The 15,408-nt window shown below is 34.5% G+C and overlaps 1 protein-coding gene across 2 annotated transcripts in view; it reads left to right on the top strand.

Moving 5' to 3' along the window:
* Liprin-gamma (liprin protein kazrin) overlaps positions 1-15,408 on the top strand; it is a 659,192-nt gene that overhangs the window by 581,315 nt on the left and 62,469 nt on the right. For both annotated transcript variants that reach the window (XM_089636537.1, XM_089636539.1), the window contains exon 10: positions 1,428-1,606. In XM_089636537.1, coding sequence (XP_089492663.1) covers positions 1,428-1,606 — 179 coding nt within the window. The remainder of the gene's footprint in view (positions 1-1,427; positions 1,607-15,408) is intronic.

Genomic DNA, 15,408 nt, shown 5'->3' with positions numbered 1-15,408 from the left:
TCTTCATAAAACACTTCTTTAACCTACTTTTCTCTGTGTTGTTAGTTATTATTACCATTAATAATAAACACATGAAGCTAAGTACAGCAATAAACTGTACTTAAGAACTTGCTGTTAATATTTATTTTAAGGTCTTTGCAATAAGCACCGCGCTATCTCGGGTCAACGGATTATTTCCGCAGTTCAGTAAGTAGCCTGTTTGCGGGTTTTAATATCGGTTCCGGGTAGACTTGCAGGTCGGCTTCACTGGTCTGGCCTGGAATTGGAGTTATTAATTCATCACACGCATGTTGCTTGTTGGTTTTGGATTTTCATAGTTTGTTTGCTTTTCCTTTTGCGTGTACATATGATTATTTTTTTTACAAATCGATTTTCCTCAATCTCGAAATGCGCACAATGAAGGTGTTTGAATGTTTTTGATATTGGTGATAGAATATTGCTTTTAGAATATTAGTACTGAAAATTGATTCCGTACACAGGATTTAGTGAACGGGAATTGTCTGATTCAGCCCTGAATAATTATTTACGAATTCAGAGGTCGCGGGTTCATGTATGTTGTATTTGAATAATAATTTTTGTTGTTTTACAATTTATTGATTTAAAGTGATATATTAAGATGAGAGATACTTTCAATATCGCCATGGTGAAATACCACCATTCTGAATCGAAACGTTGCTTGTTGTGACTTTTTTAGTGTTTGGTGACCAGATCTGAATAGTCAGATAATTCCCTGTCTTTCTCCACCCGTATCCTTCTACCCCATTACCTTCAGCCTCAAAACGCACCCCAAATAATTAGGGATGCTATAATCTCACTGGCTCCAGTTGGGACTATTTTGCGGCACACACATATAATAGACATAACATAATGTAATGAACGTATGATCGGAGATTATGGATTAATAGTGAACGTATGTTTCTGATGAATGTGCGACGCGAACTGAGGGTATAAAAAGCCTGTTTGCGTGCTAGTGAGTCTCTTCTATTTTTGACGGACTTACCAGTTTTACTAAATATTATATCGGGGTCTACATTTTTGTAGGTGACCAGATATCTCATCAAAATTACATTTCAACACACCTACAAAAAGTGAAATAAACTCATTCAAAGTGATGAAACAAAAACTAGGTTAAATAGGTTACAAGGGTAACTATTTAACCTAGTTTTTGTTTCATCACTTTTAAAGACTCCATATCACTTTTTAAAGGTGTGTTTAATTGTCATTTTGATAAAATATCATGGAACCAAAAAATAGTAAAAAATGTCAAAAATCACGGGCTTAAAGTAAGTCAAGTACGTTCCTTAACACACTCTACAATCAGCTTAAATAGAAACTAATAAAATTATCTACACCTTTATAAAAAGTTCACTAACAAAAAAAAATAATAGACCACATGAAAATGTACCTTATTAAATTTATCTTTCCAGAATCCCTTTACGAGCCCCGGGCGCAGTGGTCCGTGAGCGCCGAGGCAGCCCTGCGCGAGGCCGCATCCTTGCCCCTGGAGCGCTGGAGGGCCCCTGCCGTGAGGGCCTGGCTTGACCTGGCCCTGGGAATGCCCCCGCAGTACGGGGCCCGCTGCGCGGAAAACATCAAGAGTGGAAAGGTAAGTCCCCGATACCACTATTCATATATTTATCATTTACCCGGATGCCGTGGAACTATGGGTTCCATGATAACTCAACACAGTGATAATTCAACACACTTTTAAAAAGTGATATAAAGTCATTACAGACAATGAAAAAAAAAATCTTTGACCTAACCTAACCTGCATAACCTAGTTAATAAAGTGTTGGTTTCATCACTTTCCATGACTTTATATAACTTTTTAAAGTTGTGATGAATTATCATTGTGATGATTTATCCGGTTACCGGAACTATGATATACCTAATAGCGTATTTTCACTGCTTTTTTTAATGAAAAAAAAATTATGGCATTTTAATTTTCTTTGGGTTTTAAAATGAGCCATTTGTGAATCGCCGCCAAAACGACATGTTTATTTTATGATGTTTTATTTATTTTATAAATACTTTTGTTATTGCCTGTTAACACAGAAAAATTCATAAAACGTTCTTGACTAATTAATAAATAATCTAAAATGTCTGAAAGCGATTTTTTGAGTTTTATTGTCGCCAGAACGCTCGTCACATCAAACAACAAAAATATGCTTTTTGGTGTAAAAATAATTCCAATTAAAATTTTAACAAAAATTTAAATTAGAATTATGGCAATAACATACAGTTACATTATTTATTACATTAACAACAGTGATATTCTGCCACAGTGTTCAGTTTTGTACCTATCACGTTCCAGTAGGTACAGTAGTTGTCATATCCGTCTAATTTATAACATATGACAAAAACATACGGTTACATTAACAACGGTGATATTCTGCCACAGTATTTAGTTTTGTACCTATCACGTTCCAATAGGTACGTTGTCATATCCGTCTAATTTATAACATATGACAAATACATACGGTTACATTAACAACGGTGATATTCTGCCACAGTATTTAGTTTTGTACCTATCACGTTCCAGTAGGTACGTTGTCATATCCGTCTAATTTATAACATATGACAAATACATACGGTTACATTAACAACGGTGATATTCTGCCACAGTATTTAGTTTTGTACCTATCACGTTCCAATAGGTACGTTGTCATATCCGTCTAATTTATAACATATGACAAATACATACGGTTACATTAACAACGGTGATATTCTGCCACAGTATTTAGTTTTGTACCTATCACGTTCCAATAGGTACGTTGTCATATCCGTCTAATTTATAACATATGACAAATACATACGGTTACATTAACAACGGTGATATTCTGCCACAGTATTTAGTTTTGTACCTATCACGTTCCAGTAGGTACGTTGTCATATCCGTCTAATTTATAACATATGACAAATACATACGGTTACATTAACAACGGTGATATTCTGCCACAGTATTTAGTTTTGTACCTATCACGTTCCAGTAGGTACGTTGTCATATCCGTCTAATTTGGACAATTCAAGGATTTTAGCATTGCATACCTCTACCCTCTACCCACTCGAGTGATTGCCGATTGGTATCACTGTCCATATTATTTAATTAATACCATTCCTCAAAATATGAATGTGGAAACATATGAAAATGCTTTCTGCGGTTTAAATTTTAGTTTAATTCCACCTGAATTTTACTATTTATCCAAAAATTTTAGGTTCTATAAATTTATCACATTATGGCAAGTGATCGCTCAAAAAGTTTTCGCAAACATGGCATAATATACCAAAAATCGCTCGAGTGATTACAGACTGTAAAAACTGTGTTTTATAATGCTATAGGTCTAACGAATCTATCACAACACGGGATAAAGTGCACTAGTTTCGAGAGTTGATTCTAGATACATGTTGGAAAAACTAAAAAAGATAAATATGTGCATTGTTTTTTTTTTATTCATACAAAAATATTTTTTCGTAGGTGAAAATAATTTTTATCGAACAATTGCGGCGGAATTTCGAATAAAGTTATATATTTATGAAATTATTAGTTGCCAGATAATATTGTTGATTCTGAATTTGAAATGTTAAATCGACTACCAGGAGGTTTAATAACTAGGTCCCAATGGTCGAGTGGATAAGTCGCTATCCCGGTTCGATTCCCAGTTGTGACAGTTATCTATATTTTATTTTACGTGTCTTCGTGTTTCGTTTAGTTTTGTTAATATTATCTTCTTCAAAGTTTTTTCTTTTATTTATAATTTTTATTCTCGCTAGAACAAACCTGATGAGTTACAAAACTCATTGTAGGACGAGAGGAACTTGCAATACATAGGTGGGAGTTAATAGGTATAATTTTACATTGAAATTTTGATACCAACATTATATTATGTCCACCTATTATATAATATTTTAATGTTTTCCTGTTTTATATAATATTTTAATTTTAAAGTTCTTATTTTTCGTGCACTGTCACTGTCTTTTATTGTTATCCTCTACTAAAATAGCACTGTTGTTGTTAAATTTTATTCTCTGCTTTTGTGTAAACCGTCTATTCTTTATTTCATATTATGTAATTAATTTTTTTTAAAAGGAACACAATAGGAAATTTTATTTTAAGTTTATTATAGTTAAGCGCACTTGTAGTGAAACAACACAAAACTGCGCTATATAAATGTTATGTTATTATTATTATATTATAAGTTTCACATACGAAACAGTACAAAAATAGGGCCAAGGTAGGAATTTAGAAGAAGGTACTTACCCACTAATACATTGATAAAAATAGATTATGCTCGATTACAAATACAGGGGATAGAAAAGGAGAGAGAAAGAAAAAAAAACAAAGTACAACACGAGAAGAATTATTATTTTCGTTCTTATATGTTTTTAAAAAATATTCTTATTCTTTCTTACTTGTACTATCGTGTAGAATCACCTCCAGAAGATAGTGCACTTAGCCCCTGTACAGTCGTACACACTGTGTAAGTGCAAGTCGAAAAACGAAGAAGTAATTAACGTAGTGGAATTCCGGCTAGTCTCCGTGTTCTATGGTACCAGCTCTGTGGTCCCAACTCCGGTGTCCGACCTATGTGGTTAGAGCCCTGTTGTCCTGGCTATGTGGTCCGGGCTCTGCTTTCCGCGCTGCGTGGTCCGAGCGGTGTGGTCGGGTCCATGTGGTTCATGTGGTTCGACGGCTCCGAGACAATCCTTCTCCAGGAATGTTTCGATTAGGACAATATCAGATAATAATATACACGGTGTCCGGAAACTCGTAGTACAAGCGGGAAACTGGAGAATCTACACCACATGGGGAACCCAAATAAACATAAAGTTTTTTGATTTGAGCATTTTCACAAAAAAAAAAAAAACCAAAAAAAAATATTTTTCGGCTATTTTAGGGTTAAAGTTTTTGAAGTGAAACTTCTTTAGGCGCGTAATTCGGGGACGGAGTAAAACCGAGTCAGGATCGACACGAAAATGCGGGTACCCCCACCACCGCTCACCGTTCACTGTCCCTCTCTCACCATATGCGCTTGTTGAGGTGGGGGAGCCGCTCACGAACGTTCTCTCTCGACACGGGACAACAATCGATGCAGTTTTTGCACGATTCATTAAGGATTTAAGTGCTCATGTATATATCTCGCACTTTAGTTACCATAACCCAATTATCACGACATTAGGAAATGATATTCATGAAATTGACAATGAAAATGGCACATGATTGGTAAATTGTCATTGTAATTTCTTTGTAATTTTTAATTGTAATATTGTTATTTATGTAATATTGTATACTTGTGAATAAATTGAAAATTTTTGGAACTATACATTAATCGAACGTCATTCATCTATAAGAAAATATTAGAAAAAGCAAATCCATGCTTCGTCGTTGAATTATTTAACCTCTAATTTTCAAACTAACCTAAGAGAGAAAATAGAGATGATGAAATGAAAATAGAGAGAGAGGAATACTAGAAGTTTCACTTCTGTCTTGCGTAGGCTTGACACACCCACTTTTTTCTGGTGTTTAGGGTTGAACAACAGATGTTTTAACCCTGCAGAGCAGAAATATTTTATGATTACACCGGATTAAATGAAGGGTGATTTCAAAATAATGCTTCAAATCCGAGTTTCTTCATTTGTTTTACTTTTAATTAGTTGGGTACTTTGATCTTCAGTAATAATTTACAAGAATTTGAATAAAAAAAAAAAAATAATAAAAAAAATCAACTTCTAACTCGATTTACTCGATAACGAAAGCTCAAATCAAAAAAAATATACTACAAAATCGACTCCAAATGTGATGTAGATTCACCAGTTTCCCGCTTGTACTACGAGTTTCCGGACACCCTGTATAACTCTCATGCCGTGGGAATTACAATACGAAGTTGGAAACAGCTGACAGCGCCCGATTGTAGTTCACTTACACTTATATGCATTTAGAGTAATTTAAACTTACGTTATTTACCCCATATTAAAAGTCAATAACAGATTTTATCATTTTTGCGTACATTTCACATTTATTTTTTATGTGAATACATACGCCCAACAGTCCCAACTATCCGGAGTCAGTGTAACTACGGCATCCCCAATTGGGGTATGTTTTCTAAAGGGAGTTGGGACTCTTTAGAAAACATACCAATTGGGGTATGTTTTCTAAAGGGAGTTGGAAAGGGAAGGAGATAATAAACTGAAAAAAAATAATAGATAAAGGAAAATTTAAAAATGATTACAATTGAAAAACAAGCATGGTGGACGACGCATTTGAATTTGATTTGAAAGGTTGCCGGTTCAATTTCCCGCACGGTTCAATTCACGGTTACCGTCGCCCCAGGAACCATTTATTGGATAACTAACACCTCTGCCTCCAAGTCGTTTTGAGTTTGGTGACCACTGTATAGGTCACCCCAAGTGGTTTGCTACGTTTTGTGAATTAGCAGGGGTGCCCGGGTTCTCTCGACCTGTCGCCTTGCAAGGGGCAGTTGAAAAAATGGATTCATGCTTCCGTCACTCCTGGACCAACTGATCCCCAGATTCCTACCAACACCTCATACCCTTTTTCCATCCCAGAACTTATTCTTCTCCTTTCTTTCTTAAAAAGGACCCTCCAAACAGCATTTCCAAATATGACGTACGCCTTGAGGAAAATTATTTTCCTCCAACAATCATTGCTGAATTCTCAAATTGTCAAAACTAGAATGCTTTCACGACCAAAAAATTGCTGTAGCTGTTATTTTTTTATATATAAAATGAAATGAAATGAACTGCCTGGGGCAACTGACGAAACTTGGGTCAATAAGGTGAACCAACAGCTTGATTGGCACTTACCTACTTTCAACCAAAACATGAAAATAAATGCATACATTTTAGCTATTGTAATATATTATATCATGTATCTATACTATCATATATTTCAATCAATACTAATCTAACCTAATCTACCTATAAGTTTTGCATGTACTTGTATCTCTAACTTTTTATATCCATCTAGAGTTTCTGTTTATTGTATATTTTTGGATGTCACTGTTTATAATTTACTATATATGGTATATTTTATATCGTTGATATTAAAATAAATAAATATATTTTTATGCTTTGTTGGCTGATTTATTTTTGACATTGATCTAAGCTCACGCATTGTTACAAAATGTCTGAAACCTTTACGCCATGTTTAAAGTCTCAACGATGCAAGTCGGAATAATCTCACCCGGCTGGTTGCGGGAGATTAGCGTCCCCGACGAGTTTAATAAATGTCGCCAACGTTTGCCTGTGTACGAACCTCCAGGTAGATGTGTATTCACCAAGTGCTTGCACCGGATAACAACGTTTTCCACGAATAAATAATAGCAGGAATTCAAATATTGTAAGGTAAAAGTAATCGGGGAATATTTGTCTTTCTTAGTAGTATGTGTTATTAAAAATTCTCGCCCCGAGATTCCTATGTCGATTACTCATCTAAATAAACCGAGCTTTGCATACTACCTGAATTTTTGTCGAAAGCATTTTCCGCGGGAGATATTTTAAAATCATTTTTCTCTTAAATTACCCACATTTGATGTCTTAATTACTCCCTAAGCTACCGGAACTCTAATTAACCGTACAAAAATGTAGAATTAATCTCTATAAAATTTGGCGTACCGAAATGAATTCAAATCTAATAGCAGATACAAAACATACTCCAAGTTTGGAGCGAGATATAATACTTTGTGTGAAGTCTGTACATCTGTCTGTGGGTATACAATTAATCTTAGAATGTGTAGTTTTTTTCTATAACATTTACACCAGACTATAATTTTTGTTTAATCATTTATTTTCAAATTTATATGGCCACCATATGCATTAAAAGTATTAAATACTACCCTCATAATTTATCGCATCAGCAATACAAAAAGCCACTCTATTTGACGACCGCAAACTGCCCCTAATATCAAATATTAGCCAACAAACATAATAATGTGGTTTTTAATCTACTTCAACATTATTTTATGTAACCATACTATTAATCAGAATCCAACGTCCACTATTCGCAAATTCAGACCAGGCCATAACGCAATTTATGACATGAAGCATAAGTATTATCAACAAAGCAATAACTCGATAATAAAAAAGATAGCACGTATAACAAAGGCGGGGGCGTCAATAGTTGTCCCGAAATATGCTATAAACGGGTTTAAAAAAATCTCTTCCGCAATCGTAAAAGACCCTGCCGGGCGTAAAAAGAGCTAGCCTGACTTTAACTTCAGCCTACAAAAAAAAAAGTCTTTCATTCCGCGGTCATTTAAAATTCAATATCATAAAAAGCCTCCCGCAGTACCTATCTTGCTTATCCCACCCCTAAAAAGGCAAACTTCGGGTGGGTCGTATGCGAGGAAAATAGCTATATGATCAAAATGCTGCTTTTATGCGATGTTAAATGTGAAATGAAATAGACGATATCGGTAAGTGCGGCACGTAGTTTCGAGTTCCACACATTAATAGACAGTAAACTTTACGAGAGCAGAATCCTTGAACTTCTGATATTTTTTACCAATCGCTTTACGATGTGCTTAGCCCCAAGTCTGAAATCCGAACTTACTTATTACGGTCAATTCCAAAATGGCAAATGAATCGGCGAATAAAATAAATCTTATGTTTCATAAATGTATTGCCGTTGAAAATGTGATATTATTAGTTATGTCTTATTTTATATTAATTTGAAAGGGTCATAAAGGTGGTATCATTTTACTAGCAAGTTTTCACTATTTCACGTTGTACTGATATATTGTGGCCTCAACCGAACTAACAAAGTACCCATTCTATCTTAAACTTATTTTAAAATTTACTATCAAACTTTTCAAAATTGCAATCACTTTGTTCTAATTTACTCTCAGTGGATTAATGAAACTTTACAATGTACGAGTATATGGATAACGAACTTCAATAATAAACATTAATTATTTTGTCATATTCGCCATTTAAGCTTGAATGCCTCGATTCTGTACCGGTGGTTTCATGTTAGAATAATATATTTTTTAATCTACTTTCAGTGTTGTAATTTGTAACACATGCCAACTTATATGTGCAGTAGGGTGTTATCTTTATCAAAATAGTAAATTAATAATGCCGAATATGACGCAGGCCCTTAACACTTGAAGAACAAACAACTCTGTTATCGTAAATAAGTAAGTACATCGGTAATAGTTATAAGCATTGCTAACCACATTCAGAGTATCGTCCATAGACTTTCAAATTAATAAACGAGGTAATCAGGGAAAGGGGAGTAAACCAAATCACGTGGAAATTGGGAAATGAATCTGAGAGTGTGCAGGCAACACGTTGGAACATAAGCGGATCTGTTTAAATGCACAGAAGCTAGGTAAAAAAGGCTTTAATGTCATATCTTTTAAGTCATGACCAATAAAATGTAAGTCTACTCATACTTACGTAAAAAGTCAAATAATTTTGTATATAAAATGAACTGCCTGTGGCAACTGAGGAAACTTGGGTCGATAATAATAGTCAATACGGTGAACCAACAGCTTGATTGGCACTTACCTACTTTCAACCAAAACCTGAAAATAAATGCATACATTTTAGTTTTTGTAATATATTATATCATGTATCTATACCAGTGTTCCGCAAACTTTTTATGTTCACGGTACACCTAACTAATCAAGAAATTTTAACGGTACACCAAAGAAAAAAAAAACAAGGTAAATTTTGGATAGGATTGGCTAGGCTTATTACGAATAACGGCGAACTTTGAGGTTCAACTACGAAAACTGCTTGTCATCATAATTTTAAAAAACATCCCAGGTTTTGAATGGTTTGTTTGGCAAAGCAGGGTTTGTCTAGCCGGGTTTGTGTAATTATGATTGATATTTATCACATAACAGTGACAGAATGACCGCGAACTGTCACCGAATCGGTTCGAGAAGTGAATTTTAATTTTACGCAATTGATAATTAAAATGCATCTTTTTCCGCCGCCACCAAGCCAAAAAGTTTCCTTTTATTGTAATTACGGCATATCTAAAGTTTTTTTCTAAAAATTATTCGTAATAAGCGTGGCCACTCCGAACCAAAATTTACCAAAAACAATATTTTATTTATATTTATTATTAAAATCAATATAACATGAAAAGATGTTTAATGCGAAATGTGAGCCTGTTTAACTGAACACAGACGATCAAAATTTGGAACAATCGTTGATAACGCTGCTCGCATCTCTTCGTCGATCGTCCTCAGGCGTTCTCTTTTTTTTGACTTTATCGTTGTGAGAGTTGAAAACCCCAATTCGCATAAATAGGTCGTGGCAAATGGTAATAGAATTGCAATAGCTCGCTTTGACAGCAGTGGATACTCATTTTTTACGTGGAGCCAAAAATGTGCTAACTCTGTTTCAGAAAATTTTAATTTTAGTGTTCGATCAGTTTTAAGCTCCATGAATTCTTCCTGCTCGTTTATTGGTAAATGTCCAAGGGAAATGCTTTCCGAAAATGGATTTCATACCCAGTCCATACGTTGCAGGTCACACTTAGGAAAATATGAGTTCATTTTTTCTGCTAACAGCTCCAAGTGTTTCACTATCAAAGCCACCTCCGGCCGCAGCGCCGCACAGAAAAGTAAAGACCGATTTACAGAGCACTTTGTGAGAAGTGACGCAGGACTCGCGGCACACTTACAAATGGCCACGGCACACCAGTGTGCCGCGGAGCACACTTTGCGGAACACTGATCTATACTATCATATATTTCAATCAATACTAATCTAATCTAGTCTACTTACAAGTTTTGCATGTACTTGTATCTCTAACTTTTATATCCATCTAAAGTTTCTGTTAATTGTATATTTTCTGAAGTCACTGTTTATAATTTATTGTATATGGTATATTTTGTACCGTTGATATTAAAATAAATAAATAGCCATTTAGTCTTCTAAAATAGAATGTAATTTTTTGTTACACTATTTAGTTAGAGACTTTAAGAATTGTGTTGCAATTATCCCACCTCACTCAATTTTAGCGTCGCTACTCCAGGCAATTATTTAAGAACGAACATTCAGATCCTTCGCAGAAAAGGACTTCGCCTTATGGTCTTGTTATTTCAATGTACGTTCTTCAAGCATTCTTTAACTCTCCTGGTTCCAAAAATATGGTTTTCCCCTAGCTTGTCGAAATGATACCCAGATTTCAAGGAATGTCTAAAAAAAAGTCTATTAATTTCTATGTACATGGTATGGTTATAACAAACCTGCATATGTGTTTATGTACATTGTACATAATGTACATACCTATGCAACACCTGGCGATGAGTTTTGACACGATCCACTCGACTTACTCTCAGTTATTTTCCACTTAATTTAACAGCTGCCTTTCCATAACAACATAAATAACATAATAACTGTCACCAAAATTCTATTGGACAATGTTATCTTTTGCACCAATGCACAAATTCTGGATCTACTGTAATACCACACTGTCCACAGCGCAATTTGTTAATCGTTAATATTTAAAAACAAATTATCGACCTTTTCACTAAGGCCTCTTAAGGAAGTGTTTGGGTCCATGGATGTTTTTTTTTTGCTTTGTTAAACGCCCCCACAAAAATTTGCCAAGAAGGTATTAGTATTACTACGGTGACTCGTTTTTAGTATTCTGTTTATTCACAGATAATAGTATTCTATTAACTTTTATACTCGAATTTATGTATACATTCAAACATGCTAATTTCGGTTGTGGGTCTGTCTCGGTAACTTGGGTTCAAAAAAACTCCGATTTGTTTTGAATTTAAATTGGAGATGATTGTGTCAGGGGTTCAAACAAGCGAACCTACCTACACGGAGAAAACGACCTGATAAAAAATATTGCTAATTTATTAAAAATCTCTTCAAATTATTCGTATTCCTACTAAAACGGAATTGTAGGCCGTTAACGATTTTATATTTTTGCGTATCCTTAAAAACTTTAAGAAAAATACCAATGTTTTGTCGCGATGTTTCGAACACGTGTTCGTAAAAGTCCTCAAATTTTTGCATTTAGTCCTAATATATTATTAAGAACAACGCAGGTGGAGAACACGTGTTTCGAAATTATTACGAATTTACTAACACTTGAGGAAGAGAATGAGGAAGCCGCTTACAATCCCGTTTTTAACAGGATGACTAATAATTTGAAGAAATTTTCAATAAATCAGCATTACTCATTTTTCTTTGTGTATAATGTGATATTTTAACAGAAAATTATTAAAATTTTCGCTTGCAAAACTCTGTATTCACTATACCGTGATTTAATAATTAGAAAAAGTATTAAAATGAATAATGTCTTCCCCTGTATATTAGCACGAAAAGCCTTCCTTTCAGCCTAGGTAGCTACTCAACAAACAGTCTTGAAATGCCCCTCCCTGCTTTACGAACACTCCAATACTTTCCCCCACGCATCCACTTGATTATCCTCAGTTTCCCGATAATGGGCGGCCAAATCACCCCAGCCCGTGAAACTTCCGCGTGTCACTCCATAATTCTCGCAAAGCGCCGCACCTGCGGGCCGGCCAAGTACCAGGGGAACATATTTCAAAATGGGATATGTAAATATTGATTACCGGTCTAAATTAGCCCCGGTCGCTTCTGGGGTGGTTTCAGAATATTCCCGCTCTACAGCGCCGTTCCAAACTGAACATTTTCAGCGGAATATTAAAATCCTTATTCAGGGCGGTTTTCCATAGCTTTACAATAATATCTTCCCACGCTGCTGCCGGAATAGTAAAATATATTATTTTCATTTCTGGAAACGTAATATTAGTACTACACGTGGTTATTGCTTCATATCTACATATTTACATGGATGTATTATTACATTTTTATAATTATTTTTAGCATTTTCACGTACGAATGTGAAATAATTCAATATTTCGCTTGGAATCCGTAAAATTTTGTTGACTTTTTATGAGGTTATTTGAAAGTCTATTTACTTTACAGTTCAAATTATTCAAAAGAAATGTTTATAATGCACGTACATTAAGGTGTCGTAGATTATTACATGTATGTCTACTTGATACAGTTTTATATTGTGATAATAGAAAACATACAAATAATATCGTGTCTTAAGATGTACGCTCTTTGACTTGATTTGCTGATTCAAAAACCCAGTCATGCCAAATTAAAAATTGTGAATCAGTTTTTAAATTAAAGTCAAATACGCAATTTTTGCACCTGGCTCCTGAATGAATGAGAGATTCTCTTAGTTTGAAGAGATTCCATTTCATTTTTATGTTTAGCTATTAAATAAGAATAGCCGGGTATTTCTCAAACTTACTGTTAATGCCCTGTCAAGTAAAATTTTGGCTCTAAACGGTTATCTTTTGAAGTATCTGCCACACTGGAACGTGCGGAAAATGTACTATACGAGTATATTATCTATAACGAATAAATTTTTAAATAACTCAAGTGTATCTAATAGAATTTACTTATGCCCCCGGGGATTTAAACCCACGACCTTCGGAATTGTTGCTGAGGATCCTTACCACTCATCCACGGAGGACTATCAATCCCACGATATTCTTCGTCGAATTTAACATAGTCTCTAAACAAGTCTATACCGAAAAAATTAACAAACAGGTCACTGAGAAAAAGTGTTTTTTCTGTAAATTTTCATTCATTTTTTCTCCAGTACATTGTAAAATTACTTTCAAAATAGCGCTTCCTATTTCAAATCGTAGAGGCTCCGAATAGAGAACCGCAAAGCAATAACAAAAACGGAAGGACAGCGGTCGTATATTCTTGTATGTAATATTTCATGTGGTGTATTTCCTATAGATTCCGTGTGGTATGTTTCCTATGTGTTCCGTGCGGTATGTTTCCTATGTGTTTCGTGTTGGTACATTAAGTGTTACGACTTTTCCTCGTGCCGCGGGGGCATTGCTTTGACGTCGCATGAATTCCAATAACAATTTAATTGAAATATGAACGTGTACGTTTTATTGGATGTCGCGGGTGTGCATGACTTTGTTCCGTAAAGATTACCATTATACGACGTAATTGATTGAATTGGATGATCGTTTAAGATGGGCTACTTTCAAAACCTAGATCATTACGACACGGTACCGGGAGCCAGTGGGGTCTGTGACATAACCAATATCATGATTTTTATATCCTAAAGATTCGGTCAGGGCCTTTTTTAATGTAAATACCGCACAAAAATCCCGACTGTCCTGAACCAGGCTAGTGGGACTATTTAAACCCACAATAGACAATTTTGTGAAGCTGAAGGCATCTGTGATGGAAAAACGGTGGAAAGAGGAAGGTGTGAAAGTACCTGGCTGTTCAATTCCGGTCGCCAAACATACCTGGAGCCATTTCGATTCTGAGTGATTCGGTTTGGCTTCCACTCATTTGTTGTATTTTTTTATAGTTTTGCTTTAAAAAAAAGTGTTACTAATTTTGAAAAAAATCTGTTCTTTTAAATAACGAAAGACCTCCGCCATTCTTTTACACAGGTTCCTATTTTAATAATTTTTTATTACCTGTACCAGCTCTGTATTATTTATGTTAAGTTATCTGTATATTAACTACACTCATTTGCTATTTTTTGTTTATATATTTTTCTATTTCATTTTACTGTATTTTTGTTAAAAAAAATTAAACTAATTAATATTTTAGTTAACTTAATGGGAGAAAATCAAAATAAATAATTTAATTAGAAACACGTCGTTCTACTTTCAGAGGTTCCACTTTTTATTTTCTTTCTCAGGAAACTCTCTTTTTTCATTTTCTGGAAACTGGAAGGAACACTCCTGTTTGTAATAATGTATTTTCCCGTTCACTTTGACCCGTTGCTATGAGAAGTGAAGTGCCGGTACGGACGTGGCGACATCTGTGAATTTCACTTCGCAGCTCATTGGCGTATGGCAAAAATGAACGAAGTGTGGTGCTATATATAATATGTATAATACTACTGGAAAAGTGAAGGAATTTAATGCTAAAAATTCTCGTTTTGTTTTAAAACGGCCGTTCAAAGTTTAATTGAAAAATGAATCCTTATAAAGAATAATCGACAATAATTGAAAATGTTTTTTGAGAATGGGCTTGCTATCTATAGAGGCTGTAAAATTTTACGTAGGTTTGTGTCACATAAAAATAAGAAAGGATTCTTATGATTCTTTAAAAATTAAAATTTCATATTTTTGGTACAATATTTTTCCTTAATTTTATCGAATAAAAACATTTTTCTTTGGCATACACGGTTTTACATCCTTTGTGGATCGCAGAACCTGCCTACAATCTACAATCTGAATTTTGAATTATATAGAGATCCGGAATTAGTTTTTTTTTTAAATTTCAATTGAATTTTTAATTTCAAAACTCTAAAATATCATAAAGCTATTGACAAAGTTAGAGAAATAATTTGCATATGTTGTTCTTTACTTTTGTATACGTATCT

Source organism: Hesperophylax consimilis, chromosome 10, assembly GCF_061612785.1.
Source record: "Hesperophylax consimilis isolate HC1 chromosome 10, BYU_Hcon_1.0, whole genome shotgun sequence".
Lineage (NCBI taxonomy): Eukaryota > Metazoa > Arthropoda > Insecta > Trichoptera > Limnephilidae > Hesperophylax > Hesperophylax consimilis.
The sequence above is the reverse complement of the archived record's forward strand: the minus strand, read 5'-3'. Positions and strand labels throughout refer to the sequence as shown.